This window comes from Mytilus galloprovincialis, chromosome 9 (assembly GCF_965363235.1).
Source record: "Mytilus galloprovincialis chromosome 9, xbMytGall1.hap1.1, whole genome shotgun sequence".
Classification (NCBI taxonomy): domain Eukaryota; kingdom Metazoa; phylum Mollusca; class Bivalvia; order Mytilida; family Mytilidae; genus Mytilus; species Mytilus galloprovincialis.
Window position 1 is genome coordinate 42,641,908 of NC_134846.1, and position 18,787 is coordinate 42,660,694.

At 33.0% G+C, this 18,787-nt stretch overlaps 1 protein-coding gene across 1 annotated transcript in view; it reads left to right on the forward strand.

Annotated features, from left to right (window-relative positions):
• Nucleotides 1-18,787, forward strand: part of LOC143045032 (dynein beta chain, ciliary-like) — a 69,443-nt gene that overhangs the window by 23,102 nt on the left and 27,554 nt on the right. Inside the window, exons 18-29 of the mRNA XM_076217317.1 lie at nucleotides 245-490; nucleotides 1,334-1,558; nucleotides 4,458-4,676; nucleotides 8,809-8,961; nucleotides 9,433-9,666; nucleotides 10,203-10,495; nucleotides 10,929-11,085; nucleotides 11,754-12,248; nucleotides 12,989-13,183; nucleotides 13,555-13,765; nucleotides 17,171-17,447; nucleotides 18,082-18,364. Of these exons, the coding sequence (XP_076073432.1) occupies nucleotides 245-490; nucleotides 1,334-1,558; nucleotides 4,458-4,676; nucleotides 8,809-8,961; nucleotides 9,433-9,666; nucleotides 10,203-10,495; nucleotides 10,929-11,085; nucleotides 11,754-12,248; nucleotides 12,989-13,183; nucleotides 13,555-13,765; nucleotides 17,171-17,447; nucleotides 18,082-18,364 (2,988 nt within the window). The remainder of the gene's footprint in view (nucleotides 1-244; nucleotides 491-1,333; nucleotides 1,559-4,457; nucleotides 4,677-8,808; nucleotides 8,962-9,432; nucleotides 9,667-10,202; nucleotides 10,496-10,928; nucleotides 11,086-11,753; nucleotides 12,249-12,988; nucleotides 13,184-13,554; nucleotides 13,766-17,170; nucleotides 17,448-18,081; nucleotides 18,365-18,787) is intronic.

Below are 18,787 nucleotides of genomic sequence, written 5' to 3' on the forward strand. Positions count from 1 at the left end.
CAACCAATTTATCAGAAAATTTACACTGGTTATATAGCAGTTTGACAAAAACTAATTTTGATCATTGAGAAGCTTAATATTCCCTTAACAACACAACGTAATTAAAACGTTTAGCTGATTTTACAGAGTTATCTCCCTGTAGTGTTAGGTACCACCTTAAAAGCTCTTATAAATAAAAATGTCATAATTTTTCATCAATAGAAGTGAAAGAAATGCTGATCGTCTAGAATATATTGTTTCATAGGTTAGATTTGTTATGGATGAGAACACAACACTAGCAGATCTTCTGTCTCTCAACCTTCACAAGTATGAAGAAGCTGTTCACGGTATTGTAGATAAGGCATCCAAAGAGATGAGCATGGAGAAAGTACTGAATGAATTAGATGTCACATGGGCTACAATGGAGTTTCAGCATGAGCCTCATCCCAGAACAAAGATTACTATGCTGAAGACAAGTGAAGAATTAATAGAGACATTGGAAGATAATCAGGTTAGATTCAGTAATACAGTATAGCGGGTTATTTTCGCGGGGTGTAAATTTTCGCTTATTTTTGCTGATAAAACAAAATCGCCAAAATAAATTACGCCAAATTAAAAGTGAACATGCAAAGGTATTGATAAAAGTTTTAAATCCGCCAAAATATTTCGTATACCTTATTTAATGAAACTCGCGAAATTTTACACCTGCGAAAATAACCCGCTATATGGTACCATTTCCAGTATTTTGGAAAACCCCAGATTTTCATGGATAGTGGAAAACTTGCATTTTCGTGGATATTTGATTTCGTGGTTTGGTAAATCTCTGTATACAAAGCCTATAGAAAAGTGAAATTCGTTGAAAATTTGAAGTCGTGGTTCCTTTGAATCCATGAAAACCACGAAAATTGGTATTCAACGAATAAAAATGAATCAATACAGTAATTAGCATGATGGACCACTATTCAAGTTGCATTGTTATCAGTTATTATCATTTTGTAAGTAATGAAGCAGGTTTTGAATATTGTATGGGTGCAGTTTTATTTAACTTCCATATATAGTTGAAAATGTTGTATACCAATCACAGCGTTTCTGTGTATTGTTTTTAAATTTTACATAGAATGCTTTAGATTTACCTAGTATGCTTCAGAATTACAAAATGATGAATTGAAAGTACTATGTATGTGCATTATTCTATGCACCTTTGGATATTCCAAAGTTGAAACTGTATCTCTAACTTGAAAATAACTAATTTAAAATTAGCTATATATCATGTATATAGACCATTTTAAATCATACCCACACATGAATAAATGGTAAAATATCAAACTAATACTGATAATATTTAAAATTTCAGGTGCAACTGCAAAACATGCTGTCGTCTAAGTACATAGCACATTTCTTACATGAAGTGTCAACCTGGCAAAAAAAGCTATCAACAGCTGATCAGGTTATAACTATCTGGATGGAGGTGCAAAGAACATGGTCACATTTAGAGAGTATTTTCATTGGTTCAGAGGATATAAGAAATCAGCTTCCCGAAGATAGCAAAAGATTTGATGGAATTGATAATGATTTCAAGGTATATAGAGTTGTGAACATTTTTATAAGTGAAGAGTTTAATTTAATATTACAAAAGCAATGTTCAAATTAATAAGGAGGCTCGAGGGTATAAAAATTTCAGAAAAGAATTAAACATTTTATTTTTCATTACAATTTTTTTTTATTACTTTATTCAGACCTGCCAACTTTTGAAAATCTCCATGGGGGATTTAGCACGCGACCAGATTTTTAAGGGTTACAATTTTAGCGACTTTTCTGTGTGTATTGTTTTTTACTCCTAAAATAGTCTAAGTTCTCTTGTCTTTTCTTTTGGTATACTAATGATGAGCTTGTAGGCCTTGATTTCTTTTATTTGCATCATTCTTGTACTATTAAATAATAAAATTGACAAAATAACTGAAGAATAGAGAAAAATGGCATTACAAATAAAGGATTCAAAGTAGAGACCCCCCTCCTTTTCCCCCTCCAAAGACCTTCTTATCTATGAACATTGACTCATAAGACCTAAAACTACATGTCCTAAAGTTAGAAGGATGAAGACAGATTTTGATTTAGTCTTACTTATGGTCTTATCAGTATCAGTGAGAAAATGGATAAAATTTGAGTTATCTTTCTTTGTATTCAGAGGTGCTCTTACCGGCGGAGGCTTATACAGTAACACAGTAGAAGTGAATACAAAATGGCGTCGATTTTAAATCAACAGACACACAACGTCTGTTTTCAAAAATTAAACGGATTTCAAGATAAAGGATGTTTTCTTGGGAGTTCATTACAGTTCTCATCGTTCAATTAATTATGATTTAGTTGTGGAACTACGGCAAATGTTGCAAATTGTGCTTGTTAAAATTGAAAGGCTGTTTGACCAAATTTGTGTATACAAATTAATTTTGAGGACTGTTACGACCCATTAGGCAATCTGATTACATGCAACCACTAATTATGACACCTGTTGTGACTGTTGATTAGCGTAGGGTCGTTAACTTGTCCCCAGGTAAAATTATAGATTTTTAAAAATTGATCAGAAAAACTTCAAAATCGGTAAACAATAATTTTTTGGGGTATATTTGGTGAAAATCGGGATTTAGACTAGTTTTACGATCCCGATATCGGGATTCGGGTTGAGGGATAAAAATCGAGATGATACTGCGAAAATCGGGATAGTTGGCAGATCTGCTTTATTAGTTGTAACTTTATAATAAAGTACAAAAACCATTCAAATAAATCAATTCATTTTGACCCCAGATGACTTTTAAAATGTATATATCATTGAAAAGGCTCCAGATTATCTCCCTTTGGTGCATAAATGCCATTTTTTGGAATTGAAATTGAAACAACTTTTTTAACTCATCGATGACCTATATTTTTTATTAATGTTTTCAAATAAGCTTTACATATACTATATAATTGTAAAATTTAAGTGATATCTGTAATCAAGTTCTTTTTTTATTTCGATATTACCTCTATTTCTCCTATTAGTTCAACAGGAAAAAAGGACATTAACAAAAATGTATGCTTCTTTCTGAGGCAGAATGTGAGCTTAAACGATCGGTGACCCCATTTTTTTATTTCATTTTTCTATTAAGTATATGATAAAGTTCATTTATAAAGAAATATAGCAAAATCCTATATTAAAAAAAAATTTGATTTACACCCGTGAGCCACCTTAAACCCCAAGAACCATGTCGCTGATTATTTTATTTTTATGCCCCACCTAGGATGGTAGAGGGGCATTATGTTTTCTGGTCTGTGCCTCCGTTCGTCCGTTCGTTCGTCCATCCGTTTGTTCGGACGTGCGTCCGTCCGTCCCGCTTCAGGTTAAAGTTTTTGGTCAAGGTAGTTTTTGATGAAGTTGAAGTCCAATCAACTTGAAACTTAGTACACACGTTCCCCATGATATGATCTTTCTAATTTTAATGCCAAATTAAAGTTTTGACCCCAATTTCACTGTCTACTGAACATAGAAAATGATGGTGCAAAGTTCAGGTTAAAGTTTTTGGTCAAGGTAGTTTTTGATGAAGTTAAAGTCACATCAACTTAGTTCACATGTTCCCTATGATATGATCTTTCTAATTTTAATTCCAAATTAAAGTTTTGATCCCAATTTCACGGTCCACTGAACATGGAAAATTATAGTGTGAGTGGGGCATCCGTGTACTATGGACACATTCTTGTTATCTTTATGTTTTTGTTGTTTAAATTTAATGCCCCTCCTTCGGTCATGTATTCTGGTCTGTGCATACATCTGCTTGTCGATCTGTCCATCTCTGTCAATTCGTTCATCCGTCTGTCCTGCTTCAGGTTAAAGTTTTTGGTCAAGGTAGTTTTTGATGAAGTTGAAGTCCAATAAACTTGAAACTTAGTACACATGTTCCCTATGATAGGATCTTTATAATTTTAATGCTTAATTAGAAATTTGACCCCAATTGCACGGTCCATTGAACATAGAAAACGATAGTGAGTATGGGGATCATGATTACTTAGGGGCCTCTTTGCATTGAGGTGCCTTTTTATTAATATTTTAAAATTTTTATCTACCAGACAAGACACTTTTAATGCAAATATACAAATTGGCTAAGGCCAAACTCTGAATTTGAAATCAAACCTCAGTTATATTCTTAATTTTTAGTTGGTCCATATTTAGTAGGAAGTATAATAATCACTTTTGTTTTATTTTGTGCTTAAGTATCACTTTTTATATAAAAGAAATCCGGATTTCTTTTTACCAGAGACCTTTTCTGACTTTTTTTATGACAAACTGTAACTAGATCTCATCTCATCAAGATTTATAGATATTTCCTAAAAAATTTAAAGGTCTAAACATTTAAATACCCACTTGTATTCATATGCCACTATTCGACTTTTAGACTCATTATATATCATCAATACAAACTAACATGAATCATTCTTAAATTTTTCAGGAGCTTGTATCAGAAATGGAGAAAACTAAGAATGTAGTTGCTGCTACTAATCAGCAGAATTTATATGAAAGATTGGAAGCTATCCAAGGGCAGTTAACTCTGTGTGAGAAGGCTTTAGCAGAGTATTTAGAGACCAAGAGATTAGCATTCCCTCGCTTTTATTTTGTATCATCTGCAGATTTGTTGGATATTTTATCCAATGGAAATAATCCTCCACTGGTAAGTTTTGTACTACTTTGCATCATTTAGTGGTAACAAATAAAATAATGTGTAAAGTGTTTTTCTTGTTTTTATACGACCGCAAAAATTTTAATTTTTCGTCGTATATTGCTATCACGTTGGCGTCGTCGTCTGCGTCGTCGTCTTGCGTCGTCGTCGTCGTCGTCCGAATACTTTTAGTTTTCGCACTCTAACTTTAGTAAAAGTGAATAGAAATCTATGAAATTTTAACACAAGGTTTATGACCATAAAAGGAAGGTTGGGATTGATTTTGGGAGTTTTGGTCCCAACATTTTAGGAATTAGGGGCCAAAAAGGGCCCAAATAAGCATTTTCTTGGTTTTCGCACTATAACTTTAGTTTAAGTAAATAGAAATCTATGAAATTTTGACACAAGGTTTATGACAACAAAAGGAAGGTTGGGATTGATTTTGGGTGTTTTGGTTCCAACATTTAAGGAATTAGGGGCCAAAAAAGGGCCCAAATAAGCATTATTCTTGGTTTTCGCACAATAACTTTAGTATAAGTAAATAGAAATCAATGAAAATAAAACACAAGGTTTATGACCACAAAAGGAAGGTTGGGATTGATTTTGGGAGTTGAGGTCCCAACAGTTTAGGAATAAGGGGCCAAAAAGGGGCCCAAATAAGCATTATTCTTGGTTTTCGCACCATAACTTTAGTGTAAGTAAATAGAAATCTATGAAATTTTAAACACAAGGTTTGGGACCATAAAAGGAAGGTTGGGTTTGATTTTGGGAGTTTTGGTCCCAACAGTTTAGGAATAAGGGGCCCAAAGGGTCCAAAATTGAACTTTGTTTGATTTCATCAAAAATTGAATAATTGGGGTTCTTTGATTTACCGAATCTAACTGTGTATGTAGATTCTTAATTTTTGGTCCCGTTTTCAAATTGGTCTACATTAAGGTCCAAAGGGTCCAAAATTAAACTTAGTTTGATTTTAACAAAAATTGAATCCTTGGGGTTCTTTGATATGCTGAATCTAAAAATGTACTTAGATTTTTGATTATTGGCCCAGTTTTCAAGTTGGTCCAAATCGGGATCCAAAATTAAACTTTGTTTGATTTCATCAAAAACTGAATAATTGGGGTTCTTTGATATGCCAAATCTTACTGTGTATGTAGATTCTTAATTTTTGGTCCCGTTTTCAAATTGGTCTACATTAAAGTCAAAAGGGTCCAAAATTAAACTAAGTTTGATTTTAACAAAAATTGAATTCTTGGGCTTTTTTGATATGCTGATCTAAACATGTACTTAGATTTTTGATTATGGGCCCAGTTTTCAAGTTGGTTCAAATCAGGATCCAAAATTATTATATTAAGTATTGTGCAATAGCAAGAAATTTTCAATTGCACAGTATTCAGCAATAGCAAGAAATCTTCAATTGCACAGTATTGTGCAATAACAAGAAATTTTCAATTGCACAGTATTGCGCAATAGCAAGAAATCTTCAATTGCACAGTATTGTGCAATAGCAAATATTTTCAATTGCACAGTATTGCGCAATAGCAAGAAATATCTAATTGCACAATATTGTGCAATAGCAAGAAATTTTCAATTGGAGTTATCTTTCTTTGTCCAGAATAGTAGTTGAATCAACTTAAATTGTTGTTTTATACAATATACAATGTATATTCACTTTTACTACCAACTGATAAATTAAAACAATCTTTACCATTCAGTGATAAAAAGCACTTTATTTTACATTTTAATATTTTATGATGTATTTAAATGAGTAGTTATTGTTGCAAACTCCATTAGAAATTTGAATTGAGATCAGTTTTAGAAAAAGGGAAAGGGGGGTGTGAAAAAAAAATGGGAGGGTTGGGGGTAAATTTTTCTCATTTCAGATTTCATAAATAAAAAGAAAATTTCTTCAAACATTTTTTTGAGAGGATTAATATTCAACAGCATAGTGAATTGCTCAAAGGCAAAAAAAATATTTTAAGTTCATTAGACCACATTCATTCTGTGTCAGAAACCTATGCTGTGTCAACTATTTCATCACAATCCAAATTTAGAGCTGAATCCAGCTTGAATGTTGTGTCCATACTTGCCCCAACCGTTCAGGGTTCAACCTCTGCGGTCGTATAAAGCTGCGCCCTGCGGAGCATCTGGTTCCCTTATTGTTCCCAGCTTGATGCATTGCAGATCTAGAGGACATTGAAATACTGTTTTTCTGTCAGTCTTTCCATCTATGCATCTGTCTGTCCAGTCTTGTTAGCAGTCTCGTGTACAATTCTTGCCAGATTTTTATTTCATGAGTTTACAGTAGCAATTTCTCATACAAATTTGAAAATCAGTGCTGATCAGCTATTTTTAAAAGAGTTATGCCCCTTTAAAATAGTACTTATATGAAAAATTTCATTGCTAGCACTTTTATGCATACAATTCTTGCCAAATTTTTTATGAAACTTATATCGTAGGTGAATATAAGAAATTTCTTGAATCAATTTGAAAGTTTGTGCCAATCAACTATTTTTAAAAGAGTTATGACCCCTTGGGAATACTAATTATATTGGAAATGCATAGTATTTGCTGTCAAGCCTTTATTTCTCCAAGATATTCTTAAAAAGTTTTCAATCTATTAAATCTTGAATAGGCAGCTATGATGGTCTAGAATGGGTTTGGTTAATAATTAAGGTCTTTCCTTTTTCTAAAGGGAAAGACCTTACTGTATTTCTTCTGTTTATTATTATTATTATTATTATTATTATTATTCTTCCGCCAAACTTTGACAAATTTATCCGCGTTAACCTTAAGACATGTCGCTTTCATGTTCACACTTTGTATCGGTGTCATGAATACCTATCCGGAACTCACCATGTGAGTCGAAATATTTTGTCGGTTCGGAGTAATCCCTCCGAAACCAAAAAACCTTGTTATCATTCAAACACCGTAACCGTAAAAGGTAGAAAAAAAGCGAAGGGTGAAATTTGTTCAGGACCAGACCCCGGTTCTTCGTTACATTTGGATCGAAAGGTTTCAACGACTCATTGGTAGGGTTATGCCCCTCTGAAAATTAATAGGTGTCGGTTGACCACCAAAACTCAGAAACCGTAAGTCGTAGACACCTAGGATCTTCACCATTCATCATCAATTCATGTGACTTTGAAAAATACCTCAAGGTCAAATGTGTATGTTGACCTTGACCTTTGACCTTACACCTTGTTATGGGATAATCTCAGAAACCATTATACTTATAGAAGTTTTGAATAGTGGAAAATGTTTGGGTAATTAAGGCGCAACTTTGTTACATTTTGACCGAAGAGATTTGACCTTTCTGTAAGGGGCATAACCCCTGATTTAGGTTTCTGAAAAGACAAAATCAGCTTTTACTATATAACCAAAGGTCCTAGACCCATGGGGTCTTCAGCAATGACATTGTGGACTAATGACCTTGACAAAGGTCACAAGGTCAAAGGTCAAGGTCATGTCCCAGATAGCGAATTATGTGTTTTTGATCTTATTTGAAGTATTTTTAGTGTGTTTTAAATGTTTTTAAGGTTGACCTTGACCTTTGACCTTTCAACTTTTTAGTCGATATCTCAAAAGCGGTTAATCTTACAGAAATAGTAAACAGTGAAAAATGTTAAGGTGACTGAGGCACAACTTTTTTACATTTTGCCCGAAAGGATTTGACATATTCTTAAGGGGCATAACCGCCGTTAACGGTTTCGGAAAAGGTAAAATTAGCTTTAACTCTTGAACGAAAAGTCCTAGACCCATGGGGTCTTTTACAATGATATTGTGGACCAATGACTTTCACAAAGGTTACAAGGTCAAAAGTCAAGGTCATGTCCAAATTATCGAATTTGTTGTTTTTGTCATTTTTTAACGGTTTTGTGTGTGTTTGAGAGCTTTTCAATGCATTCTACGCCTATTGGAACATTTACTTTACATTTCGAAAAGGAAAGACCTCTCAATTGTTCAAGAACAATTGACATTTTAATTGTATCTCTCATTGGAACATACTTTTATTGATTAATTTATTTCAGTTTCCTAGCTTATTTTCATCAGTTGTAAGAGTTCTTGTTTGTTGTACAATATAGTTTTAACATTAAAATATACATTGTTGAAAATATTTATACACATTTTATTATACTGATTGTAGGTATGTCGACATTTAACCAAGTTTTTTGATAGTATGGCTAAGCTAAAGTTTGCTACAGACTCGAAAGACAATCCTCTTAAATCTGGTCTGGCTATGTGGAGTAAAGATGGAGAATATGTAGATTTAAAGGAACCATGTGATCTGAATGGACAGGTAAAATTTTATGTATTTTCTTAATCATTTTTAAAAGAATTAGTTCTGCTTGCATCATGTGCATTTGAGTTAAGAATATTTATTTTATGAGAAAATCCCTTAATTTTAAATACATTAAAATGAGAAATTTTAATAATTACATGTTATCATAAAAATTAAACTTTCAATAAATGTACTTTTGTTTTTCAATATTTGAAATTTGCTTGAAAAAACTGATTTCAGGATGTTGGTTTCTTGTTTGAATATTTTTTACATTTTGTCATGTAGGGGCCTTTCATATATATAGCTAAATATGCATTATGAGTTTTGCTCATCGTTGAAGTCTGTACAGTGACCTTTGGTTGCTTACATCTACATCATTTTGTCCACGGTGTAAAATGGTCTCATTTAAAATCATACAACACCTTACTGTTATATTAAAAGTTTCATATGTAGAACAGAAATGTTTTAATAGTTTAATTTCTTCCAAAGGTTGAGATTTGGTTAAATAGATTACTTATAGCTATGCAAAATACTATAAGACATCAGTTAATTGAAGCTGTCACTACATATGAAGAAAAACCTAGAGACGTTTGGCTGTTTGACTTCCCTGCTCAGATGGCATTATGTGGCACACAGATTTGGTGGACAACAGAGGTTAATATCGCCTTTGGAAGACTAGAGGAAGGCTATGAAAATGGACTGAAAGATTACAATAAAAAACAGGTGATTTTTTTTCTTTTTTTCTTATGAAAACAGTGATGATAAAAATAATGTTGCCATGAGCAAATGTTATTCCAGCATAAAAGATATTAATAAGAATTGTAATGAACTTCAAACAGACTTGATTAAATAACTTTCATTACTTTCATCCAAATTTAGTTTTAGATAATTTTTATTGATATTAATACAGTTCATATTAGTCATAGGTCTGAATCAAATGAATTTAATCAAATAAATCTTAAATTATTTGCATATTTAAAAACACTTGAATTGGATAAGTCTTTTAAAAAAATTCTTAGGTTTACACTTTGATAGAATATGTTGCTAGAGCTACTTTCGTAATCTATATATGTTAAAACTGTGTCAATTAGGCTATAATATATTGATATGATGAAAGTTTGAATTAAAAGAAAGGAAAACCACAAATGTTTTTGGGTTTAGAATAAGCAAACATCATAAAAAGATACCGAAATCATAAATAAATTTAATAGGAACATCTAGATTATGAATTTTAAAAAATTTCTGCTGTTTTTATTTAGATTACACAGCTGAACAGTCTAATCAACATGTTAATTGGTCAGCTGAGTAAAGGAGATAGACAAAAGATCATGACGATATGTACCATTGATGTCCATGCTCGTGATGTAGTTTATAAACTGATCCAGAACAAAGTCTACAGTTCTCTAGCTTTTGCCTGGCTGTGTCAGCTCCGTCACAGATGGGACGATAACGAGAGAGACTGCTTTGCCAATATTTGTGATGCACAATTTAGATATTCTCATGAATATTTAGGCAATACAAGTCGCCTTGTAATTACACCACTTACTGACAGGTAATTGAACAAGAGATGTTTTAATTGAAAATTCTATTCATGTACAGGTATAACTCAATAAGTTATGTGTTAAATGTAATTAAGCATCTCAGTTATAGCTTCTATCATAGATGTTAATATTTTAGTAACAAACAATTTAAGTTATCTAGCATTCATGATAGGCAATAACGCAAATTGAGTTATCATTAAGCTTCTTACTCAATTAAATATAATGTCTTATGTCAAAACACTAGATAAAAGATACTGAATTATTTTGTTGTTCTATTTTTTTTTTTTTAAATCTTGGTTCAGAGGACCTGCTTGTATGAACAATTTAGATAAAGTTACTGATTCTGACTGGAACTAAATTGAAAAAAGATAAAGATTTTAATAACTGACTGATAATTCTATTAAAATTACTACACATACTTTTATGCCTTTCTGTTTGCTGCAGATGTTACATCACATTAACACAGTCCCTTCATTTGATTATGAGCGGTGCTCCAGCTGGTCCTGCAGGGACGGGTAAAACAGAGACCACAAAGGACCTTGGCAGAGCACTTGGTATTATGGTATATGTCTTCAACTGTTCAGAGCAGATGGACTATAAGGTAATCATATTTCAATATTCCAATAATTAGAAAGGAAAGAGTCATCATACTATAGCACAGTAGTTAAGTGCAAAATATACTTTCTTTGTTATAGAAATGAATTTGTTATAATTTTTCTGTGTCAGCTTCATTAAATATAACACTGGAAAGTCATCATTGAGTTAACCAAAAGTTTTTTCTTTTAGGATCAAAATGATAGAATCAAATATTGTAGCATTACTTTAATAATAATAAAAATACATACATGTACCACAGCAAATATGCATATTAATGTTTACAATATCAATTTTAAAATGTTTTAAGAACTTTCTAATTTAAAATTCATCAGACATGCTCAAATATGTAAATATATTAAGAGCTGTATTACCAAGAGGGGATTGAAAATGAGCAGTCAAACTGCTTGAAAATTTTCTTTCCCTTTGGGGCTTCCAAACTTAATTATTTTTCATATACCCCTTAATTTATGAATATCAATACATGAGAACAAATTTAATAGAACATTCAAGTGTTGAAGCATTGATAATTGTATGGATGATATATATAAGTCATTGATAGTGATATCAACAATTTGTGTAGCCACCCTACTAAAGGTTATAAGATGTATAATGTAATAAATACCTGAAATAATATTATAGATATTTTTCATTCCGATCAATTAATTTTGACAGTCTATTGGAAACATCTATAAAGGATTAGCCCAGTCTGGTGCCTGGGGGTGTTTTGATGAGTTTAACCGAATTGCTGTGGAAGTTTTATCCGTGGTAGCAGTCCAAGTCAAATGTATACAGGATGCCATCAGAGAGAAGAAAACAGTCTTCAGCTTCCAGGGTGAAGAAATTCGTCTGAACTGGAATGTTGGTTTATTTATCACAATGAATCCAGGTTACGCTGGAAGAACAGAATTGCCTGAAAATCTCAAAGCACTGTTCCGACCATGTGCCATGGTGGTACCAGACATTGAGCAGATTTGTGAAATTATGTTGGTAGCAGAAGGATTTCTCGAAGCAAAGTTACTGGCTAGGAAATTTATAACATTGTACAACCTATGTGCTGAGCTTTTGTCCAAACAGGACCATTATGACTGGGGTCTAAGGGCTGTGAAATCTGTATTGGTAGTGGCTGGGTCCCTAAAAAGGAGTGATCCAGACAGGCCAGAGGAACAGGTTGGTATTTTTGGTATTTTCTGTTTCATCAACCAAAATCATTATGTCTGGACCAATTTCAAATAATTATGACATCTCGATAGGCTATTATGTTTTTTTTTAAAATAGCCTCCAAGACGTCTTAATTATATGGACTAGTCTGGACCCTATTGGTTGTTGATGTGTTATTCAAAAATCAGCATACAAAGAAAAACAAACAACATAGGTCCGAGACCACAATTGTCGTCCCTTGATTTTCGTTGTCCACGAATAAAGTCCTTAGTGTTGACAATGGGTTACTTGCCAAGGGGGGGCTCTGGGGGGCCTGGGCCCCCCTTTCGTCAGAAAAATTTGGTTGATTGTATAGGGAATCATTGAAGCATGACTGGAGCGGGCCCCCCCTTAGGTCAGCCAGCAGGCCCCCCCTTAGGAAAAGTTCTGGATCCGCCACTGTTTGTGGTCTCAGACCAACAACTAAAAATTAAAGTTTGATGTTTTTACAACCCTCTTCATAAAAACACTAAATTCTGTGAAGTATTTTTTCCTCACAATTTTCATTCTTTGCTAAATATCTAGACCAGATTTTCTAAAACTGAAACATACAATATAAAATTTGCATACTGCAGCCAGCAACATTAAGACTGCATAGCTTTAAAGATAAACAAAGGTTGATGATTTCCTTGTAAGTCAGCTGCATCACACACTCTTTTTTTTGGGGTAGAATTCTTAGATTTTCAAACATTACACCTTAATCATTGTAGGTGTTAATGAGAGCACTGAGAGACTTTAACATCACCAAGATAGTAACTGACGACATACCTGTCTTCATGGGTTTGATTGGAGATTTGTTCCCAGCTCTCAATGTTCCTAGAAAGAGGAATATGGACTTTGAAAGAGACATTAGACAGGCAGTTCTTGATCTGAAATTACAACCAGAGGAAAACTTTATTTTGAAGGTAAAAATTCAAATATTTTGAAGAATATTAATAAAGAGGCATCTGGAATAAATTACATGCTTATAAAGAGGGAACAAGTATGTATATACATACAGTTTCTGTATACTTTAATGTTACATTTTTGAGTTAAAACTGTTGATGCTAATATAATAACATCGTAAAAGTTGATGAAAAAAAATTAAAGAAATAAGATTAAATAGGGGCATTTATTTTAGCAAGTTAAATCATTCAATGAAGAAAAATCTATTATGCATATTGGATTACATATTATCTGAAGAAAATTGTATATTTTGCATAAGGTATGTATATATAGACAGATTGTTATTAAGAAAACAATACTTTATGTATTCTTGGACCTTTTATTTGTAAAGATTGTGCAGCTACAAGAACTGTCAGATGTACGCCATTCAGTGTTCATTCTGGGACAAGCTGGAGTTGGTAAAAGTATGGTATGGCAATCCCTCTACAAGACCTATAAGAATAGGGGACAGAAACCAGTGTCAATAGATCTTGATCCCAAGGCTGTCACAAATGATGAATTGTTTGGTGTTATCAACTCTGCAACCAGAGAATGGAAAGATGGTGGGTAAAATTCTAAGATATATGATAGTGCGATTGGGGCATATATGTGTACTATATATGGAAACCAGGGCTTCCAAAAAACATTTGAGCCAGCCGGACATTTTATATCTGATCCCGATTTTAATCCCTTAAGATTAAGTCACAAAAGGCAATTATGGTAATCAGATGGCCATTCCAATGATAATGACATTAGATTAAAAAATGATTTTAAACTTTACTTTGTTTTGGATGTTTGGATGTAAACGGTTAAATTGGCAGTGCATCATTCGAAGTGTGCACATCAGCGCAGGGCTCACACTACTTCAGAATTATAGGGAGAAGTGACTTCTCTTTTTGAAACTGATAGGGAGAAGTGGTGAGATTTGAAAGAGAAGTGCTCATTCGTGCGGTGCGCTACAATGTTTGGATTTTACAATAGTATAAAAGGCCATATGTAAATAATGTTCTTTTTATATTGTTCAATTCATATCTGAGTAAAAAAAATACAATTAAAGTAACATTTGAAATTAAAATTGTTTAAGTTTTACTAAGGTTCTTGTGAGAAACTTATTACAACTAAATATCTAGCACTAAAAAAAAATATTTTAAAAAATGTAAAGAAATTATAATATATCATTATTACAATTTAATTAAAAATTATCTTGTGTATGAAATTCAGTGTTTCTCATAAAAAAATAAAAAAATTATTAAGCTGGGCCATGTCCAGATATATTCAAATTAGTATAATAGTCTCAGATTTAAGCAACTTTAATCAATAGTTTGAAACAATCCATAAAAAATATAGGGAATTATATACACCAATCAATTAGATGTAACCAAAAGTCTCTTAATATGTGTGGAATGCGTAATTTTTCCCTTTGGGATCAATATTCTTCTGTCGGCTGTTCCATCCGTGCGTCCGTAATAATTATTGTAAAAGTACGGATTTCGGTCATAGCTGGTCCGGTTCAGATCCGTAGTTTAGAAATCGGTCAATGGCGGACGAATGCAAGAAAATTTACAAAAATAAACGATGTTTGACAAGTTATTTGAAAAGGAACATGACGTTTTTAATGCAATAAATGGATAAAACATTTACTGGAGGCAACTTTTATCACGTTTAAATGAAGTAACAAACTTATTTTGACGCCGAAATTTAGGTTGATGTACGTTTTCGAGTAACAAGCATCGGAACTTGCGAAAATGCATGAAGTGATAAAAAGTTGTAGTTTTATCAAATAACCTGCTACACACTGCAAAGACAATGCTTCAACCTCTTTTCTAAAGATAATGAATCGTTTATGTCTGAATTTCTTTAATTATCAATAAAAAATTGATGTTTCATCAACTTGGTAAAAATTAAAAATGTCCGATGACGGAAGCGACTGAAAGCGAGTATCGTCAAGAACAGGGCGACTTGATTTCGCTTTTGGGGGTTGGGACAATCGGGAAGGCGACTTCTTCGCCCAATTCGCCTGGAAGCGTGAGCCCTGCATCAGCGTGCTCATATCTGCCATAGACTCTTTATATGTGCAAAATGACATGTCAAAAACTTCATTTTCGTTTTTAAAATCACGTTTTTCTAAAACCGGATGTTGACTTGACAATGGTAAAACATGGACCATAAACGGATACATAAAATCCGTGTACGTTTGCAAATAATGACTGAGCGAAGAAGCTTTTTCTACGTTATTTCTTCAACAAAATGCTTGAAATGAACGTTTAGATACAGGTATCAATAATAATTTTAGCATTTTGAAGAAATAAAGGATGCATAATTAAATTTCCCACCTTTGCACATGCGCACACGTGTTCTAGTTCATTCGACGCAGTTCTGACGATTTTTCATTTTTAAAACCTTTTAAATTTTTTTTATCAAATCCTGTAGATAAACTAATTTCTTATAATTTTAATCTTATGACTAAATCAATGAGGTACAAACCGCTGAAATGTAAGAAAATAATTGTGAATAGACCGATCAATTTATACGATGTCCGGTACTGAACATAGTTTACCTGTCACCTGAACAGGTAGATATCACCTGTCCAACAACTAATTAGCCTTGATTAAAATTAGAAAGTATTGAAGTAGGGGTTGTTTTGATAGTAATTAATCATCATGTCACTTTTATGACCGGAAATGTGTAGATGTTAAAGGCAAAAGGTTGGGTCAAAAAGATTGTGAATTATGTTAAAATGACAGAAAAAAGCCTTGAAAACTAAAATGTATATGACCGTTTCATGCTTTGCCCAGCCGGACTTTTACCGGACATTAATCAAATGTCCGGAATATATGACCGTTTTGGAAGCCCTGATGGAAACATTCTTGTTTAATGGGAAAATAGTGGGCTATCCAATTGAAATAAAGCAAAATTTCAGTGTGTTCCCAAATTATTCAGTTAACATGGTGTTATGATAGTGTGAAAATCATACATTGCCAGATTACAGTTTTGGTTTAGGTAGTTTACTTTATAGTTGTGGTGACATCAAATTGTACCTTAGTACACATGTTCATTATATATGATGTGTAGTTTTAAGCAGAATGCAAAATTAAGGTTTTGATAATGATTTCACAGTTTACTGAACGAAAATAATTGTGGTGCAATTGAGGCTGGTGTCCTATGGTAACATATTACTGTTTTCCTTTTCTACAAATTGATGATCTTGACAACCTATTCATAGTAGTAATTCTCATCAAAGTTGTGTTTTCAGTTTGTTTTCCCTTATCTAATCTTTAGATATGATGTTCGGTATGGTGCAATGAGACATCAACCAAACAACTTAATAATACTTCACTAAAAAAAAAACATTTACACCTCACCATTTGATGTTGAACAACCAACAAGTATCATTACTGCATGTACTGGTATGTCGGTCTTGGATAAAAATTTCAGGGACTGAATTTTCGACTCTCCCTTGACAACATTTGCGAGTATGGTCTCATGGAAACGATGATAGTCCGTCGGAAGGGGACGATAAATAGCTGACCCATGTTAAGAGAGAGCCATATCTCTTGCATGTAAAAGACTCCCTTGTAGATTTTGAAAAAGAGCAGGCTAATGCCGCTACAAGGCAGCACTCGCACCCGCAAAGTGGAAAGGGATTGATATAAGTTGCAAAACTTGTTTCCCAATCCACTATAAATGAATATGTTTAAATAAACTGGTATGTCAAGTTCTGAACTAGGTCTAGATGAGATATGAAGTTGTACATCATTTATGTGTTACTTGACACTCACGTGTTAATGGCCAACATACTGTATATATAGTTATTCAAATACTTTAAAGCATGACATCTCTCCTTGTCCGCTCTGAATGATTTGAAATCCTGTTAGAATAAACATTTACATGAAAAAAATATTTGGAATAAACATTTTGTTAGATAGCATCTTGTAGTGTTTGTTTCAATTATATATTTTTTTTCTTAGGTTTGTTTTCTGCCATAATGAGGGATCAGGCTGAAATGACAACGGATAATCCTAAGTGGATAGTTCTGGACGGAGATGTGGATCCTATGTGGATTGAATCCTTGAATACTGTAATGGATGATAACAAAGTGTTGACACTAGCAAGTAACGAGAGAATTCCATTAACAGATAGTATGAGGTTGTTGTTTGAAGTCAGTCATCTGAAAACTGCTAACCCATCAACTGTGTCTAGAGCTGGTGTCCTATTTATTAACCCTGCAGATGTTGGGTGGAATCCGTAAGTAATTGTAAGAGAGCTGTGGTGTAGTGGTTAGGGCATCGGACTACTAACACACAGGTTCCTGGTTCGATTCCCGTTCCGGGATGAAAATTTCAGGGACTGAATTTTCGACTCTCCCTTGACACCATTTGCGAGTATGGTCTTGAGGAAACGATGATAGTTGGTCGGAAGGGGACGATAAATGGCTGACCCGTGTTAAGAGAGAGCCATATCTCTTGCATGTTAAAGACACCCTTGTAGATTTTGAAAAAGAGCAGGCTAATGCTGCTACAAGGCAGCACTCGCACCCGCAAAGTGGAAAGGGATTAATATAAGTTGCAAAACTTGTTTCCCAATCCACTATAAATAGATGTTTAAACTAGTTGTATGCAGTTTATTAAGAATTTTTGTGATGTTTTTTTCTATTGCCAAAATTGCAACAGGGTGGGTTTTGAAAAAAAAAATCTATATTTTGATAGCATTATTTGTTCACAGTTTTATTTTATTTTAATTTTTTTATTGAAACTCCTGCATTAAAAAAGGATCTTAAACATTTATTAAATTTGTTACAAAACTTCAATTTACAAACTTTTATATATTTTATGTTCTATTCTTTTATAATTTTCCTATAATGAATTTTATTGTTGAATAGATATGTCCAAAGTTGGATAGATACCAGAAAGATACAGTCTGAAAAAGCCAACCTAAGCATTCTGTTTGACAAGTATGTCCCCACCTGTTTGGAAACACTCCGTCATCGCTTCAAGAAGATTACACCTGTAGCTGATGTCAGCCATGTCCAGATGTTATGCTTCTTGTTAGAATGTCTCCTAACTGAGGAGAACATCCCACAAGATAGTCCTAAGGAACTGTATGAGCTCTATTTTGCATTTGCTTGTATTTGGGCTTTTGGAGGAGTTATGTTTCAAGATCAGGTAAACTTTGCTGTGTATATAAATTTCATTGAAAATTAGATTTTTCTATTTTGATATTTTGGAAGGACAGAAGAATTTATGTGAAGTGAAATGAAACTTGTCCATGTAGAGTAAAGATGAAGAATAGAAGTACAGGGTTTTTACAATGTCAAATGTCTTTTGCCAATAATCACAATAAACAAAATTGAATTTTGATAAAAAATTAAATATATGGAAATTTGTCGACATTAGATTTTTACACAGACAGTAGCAATTGTAGACAAGACGACTGATTTCCTGGCATGCACCTTTAATGAATTTATGTCTTTTGATGTAAAGGAATGATTCAAAAGAAATTTACTGTAGAAAATTTTATTTATAACCTTTTGTCTATAGTGGTGCATATACATACTTTTTGTCTTACAACATTAGGATTTTCTGAGT